Source organism: Penaeus vannamei, chromosome 22, assembly GCF_042767895.1.
Source record: "Penaeus vannamei isolate JL-2024 chromosome 22, ASM4276789v1, whole genome shotgun sequence".
NCBI classification, from domain to species: domain Eukaryota; kingdom Metazoa; phylum Arthropoda; class Malacostraca; order Decapoda; family Penaeidae; genus Penaeus; species Penaeus vannamei.
In genome coordinates, this window is record NC_091570.1 from 8,917,473 (window position 1) to 8,919,688 (window position 2,216).

At 42.5% G+C, this 2,216-nt stretch overlaps 1 protein-coding gene across 1 annotated transcript in view; it reads left to right on the plus strand.

The window, feature by feature from the left end:
- Nucleotides 1–1,937, plus strand: part of LOC113805411 (zwei Ig domain protein zig-8) — a 117,286-nt gene extending 115,349 nt beyond the window's left edge. The window contains exon 10 of the mRNA XM_070137008.1: nt 1,635–1,937. Coding sequence (XP_069993109.1) covers nt 1,635–1,765 — 131 coding nt within the window. The 3' untranslated portion in view covers nt 1,766–1,937. The remainder of the gene's footprint in view (nt 1–1,634) is intronic.
- The last annotated feature ends 279 nt before the right edge of the window (nt 1,938–2,216 follow it).

Sequence of the window (2,216 nt, forward strand, 5' to 3'; positions counted from 1 at the left end):
CTCTCTCTCTCTCTCTCTCTCTCTCTCTCTCTCTCTCTCTCTCTCTCTCTCTCTCTCTCTCTCTCTCTCTCTCTCTCTCTCTCTCTCTCTCTCTCTCTTCCTCTCTCTCTCTCCTCTCTCTCTCTTCCTCCACTCATGTCCTTCATCTCCTCTCTCTCTCTCTCTCTCTCTCTCTCTCTCTCTCTCTCTCTCTCTCTCTCTCTCTCTCTCTCTCTCTCTCTCTCTCTCTCTCTCTCTCTCTCTCTTTCTCCCTCTCTCTCCCTCTCTCTCTTCCTCTCTCTCTCTTCCTCCACTCATGCCCTTCTCTCTCTCTCTCCTCTCTCTCTCTCTCTCTCTCTCTCTCTCTCTCTCTCTCTCTCTCTCTCTCTCTCTCTCTCTCTCTCTCTCTCTCTCTCTCTCTCTCTCTCTCTCTCTCTCTCTCTCTCTCTCTCTCTCTCTCTCTCTCTCTCTCTTTCTTTTCACATATCTATCTATTTGTTTATCTCTCTCAATCTATTTCTCTCTCTGTTTATTTGTCTGTCTATCGACCGCATAGCATGTTTATTAGCATATTTATGATTGGATCAAGGCATATGAGGCATTTACGTGTATACACTATCTATCGAATACACTTAAGAAAGAAGGGAGTGGAAATTTTAAAAAACGCTCTTTTTTTGTTTCTCTTTCTCTTTTGTCTTTTTTTTCTGTTTCTTTTCTTGTTTCTCTTTTTTTTCTTTTTCTTTTTCTGTTTCTCTTTCTTTTTCTTTCTTTATTCTTTCTTTTTTCTTTCTTTTTTTTTCTTTTTCTGTTTCTTTTTTCTCTCTCTCTTTTTTGTTTCTCTTTCTTTTGCTCTTTCCTTTTTCTTTCTTTATTTCTTTCTTTTTCTCTCTCTGTTTCTTTTTTTCTTTTTCTCTTATTTCTGCTTCTCCTTTTTTTTATTTCTCTTTTTCCCGTTTCTCTTTTTTTTTCTCTTTTATCTCTTGTTTTTCTTTTTTCTATTTTTCTTTTTCTGTTTCTCTTCCTGTAATCCAGACACAGCTGCCGGTGGAAACTTGGTTAATAAAATATGAACAAATAAAGAACTTTCTGCCTCTGCCTCGGGGAAGATCCAACAGTCTGTGAAATAATGATGTAAATCGCAGAAAGGGTCAAATATAAAGTAATAAACGTGAATATATATAGATAGGTCGGTTGATAGATAGGTAGATAGGCAGATAGATGGGAAGATGGATAGATAGATTGATAGAAAGAGAGAGAGGGGGAGAGGGAGGGAGAGAGAAAGAAAGGGGGAGAGAGAAAGAGAGGGGGAAGGGAAAGGGAGAAGAGAAAGAGAGAGAGAGAGAGCGAGAGAGAGCGGAGAGAGCGAGAGAGAAGAGAGAGAAGAGAGAGAGAGAGGGAAAAGAAAGAAAGAATGAAAGAGAGAGAGAAGAGAGAAGAGAGAGAGAGAGAGAGAGAGAGAGAGAGAGAGAGAGCGAGAAAGAGAGAGAGGAAGAAAGAAAGAGAGAGACAGAGAGAGAGAATAGAAAAAAGAAATAGAGAAAGAGAGAGAGAAATAAATAGATTAACAGATAGCAATAGATAAAAACAAACTAATAATACCATGTCTCTGAACTCACCTGCGGGAAGACTCCTGACGCTGTCCTCTCCCCTCGCAGGCCAGATCCAGCAGCCGGTGAAGCAGGGGCCGGGCCTGAGTGGAGCAGCCGTCACCGCCTCCGTCAGCAGCGCTCTCCTGGCCATGCTCTTGGTCGCCCTCGCCTGCGTCAAGTGCCGGGTGTTTGCCTGATTCACGTCCTCCTTTAGACACTTTCTTTCGGCCGTCATGAAGAGAGGGAGATGATAAATCAGCGGAGAAAAGGAGGAGAGGAAGAGGATGACGAGAGGGTGATGAGATGGATGGACTCGGAAAGGGCGTGGCGGCGTGGGTGACGAAGGGAGGAAAATGAAGGAAGGAAAAATGAGAAAGGAAAAGGAAAGAGAAGTGGAGGAAGGACGGCTAGGGCTGACGGCGAACAGGGAAGTGGGATGAGACGATAATGATGATGGTGAATGGCGCGGAGTGACGAGACAGGAGAGGAGGAAGAAGACTGTGAATGATAGACGAAAAGGAATAAGTCAAAAGAAAAGAAAAAAAAACGACGAAGAGAAAGGAATCTTTGGATGCTCAGGGTCTATTTTTTCATTCATTTTTTTCTAGCTGTGAAGAAAGTATAGTAGCTTTTTTGCGAAGAAAAAAT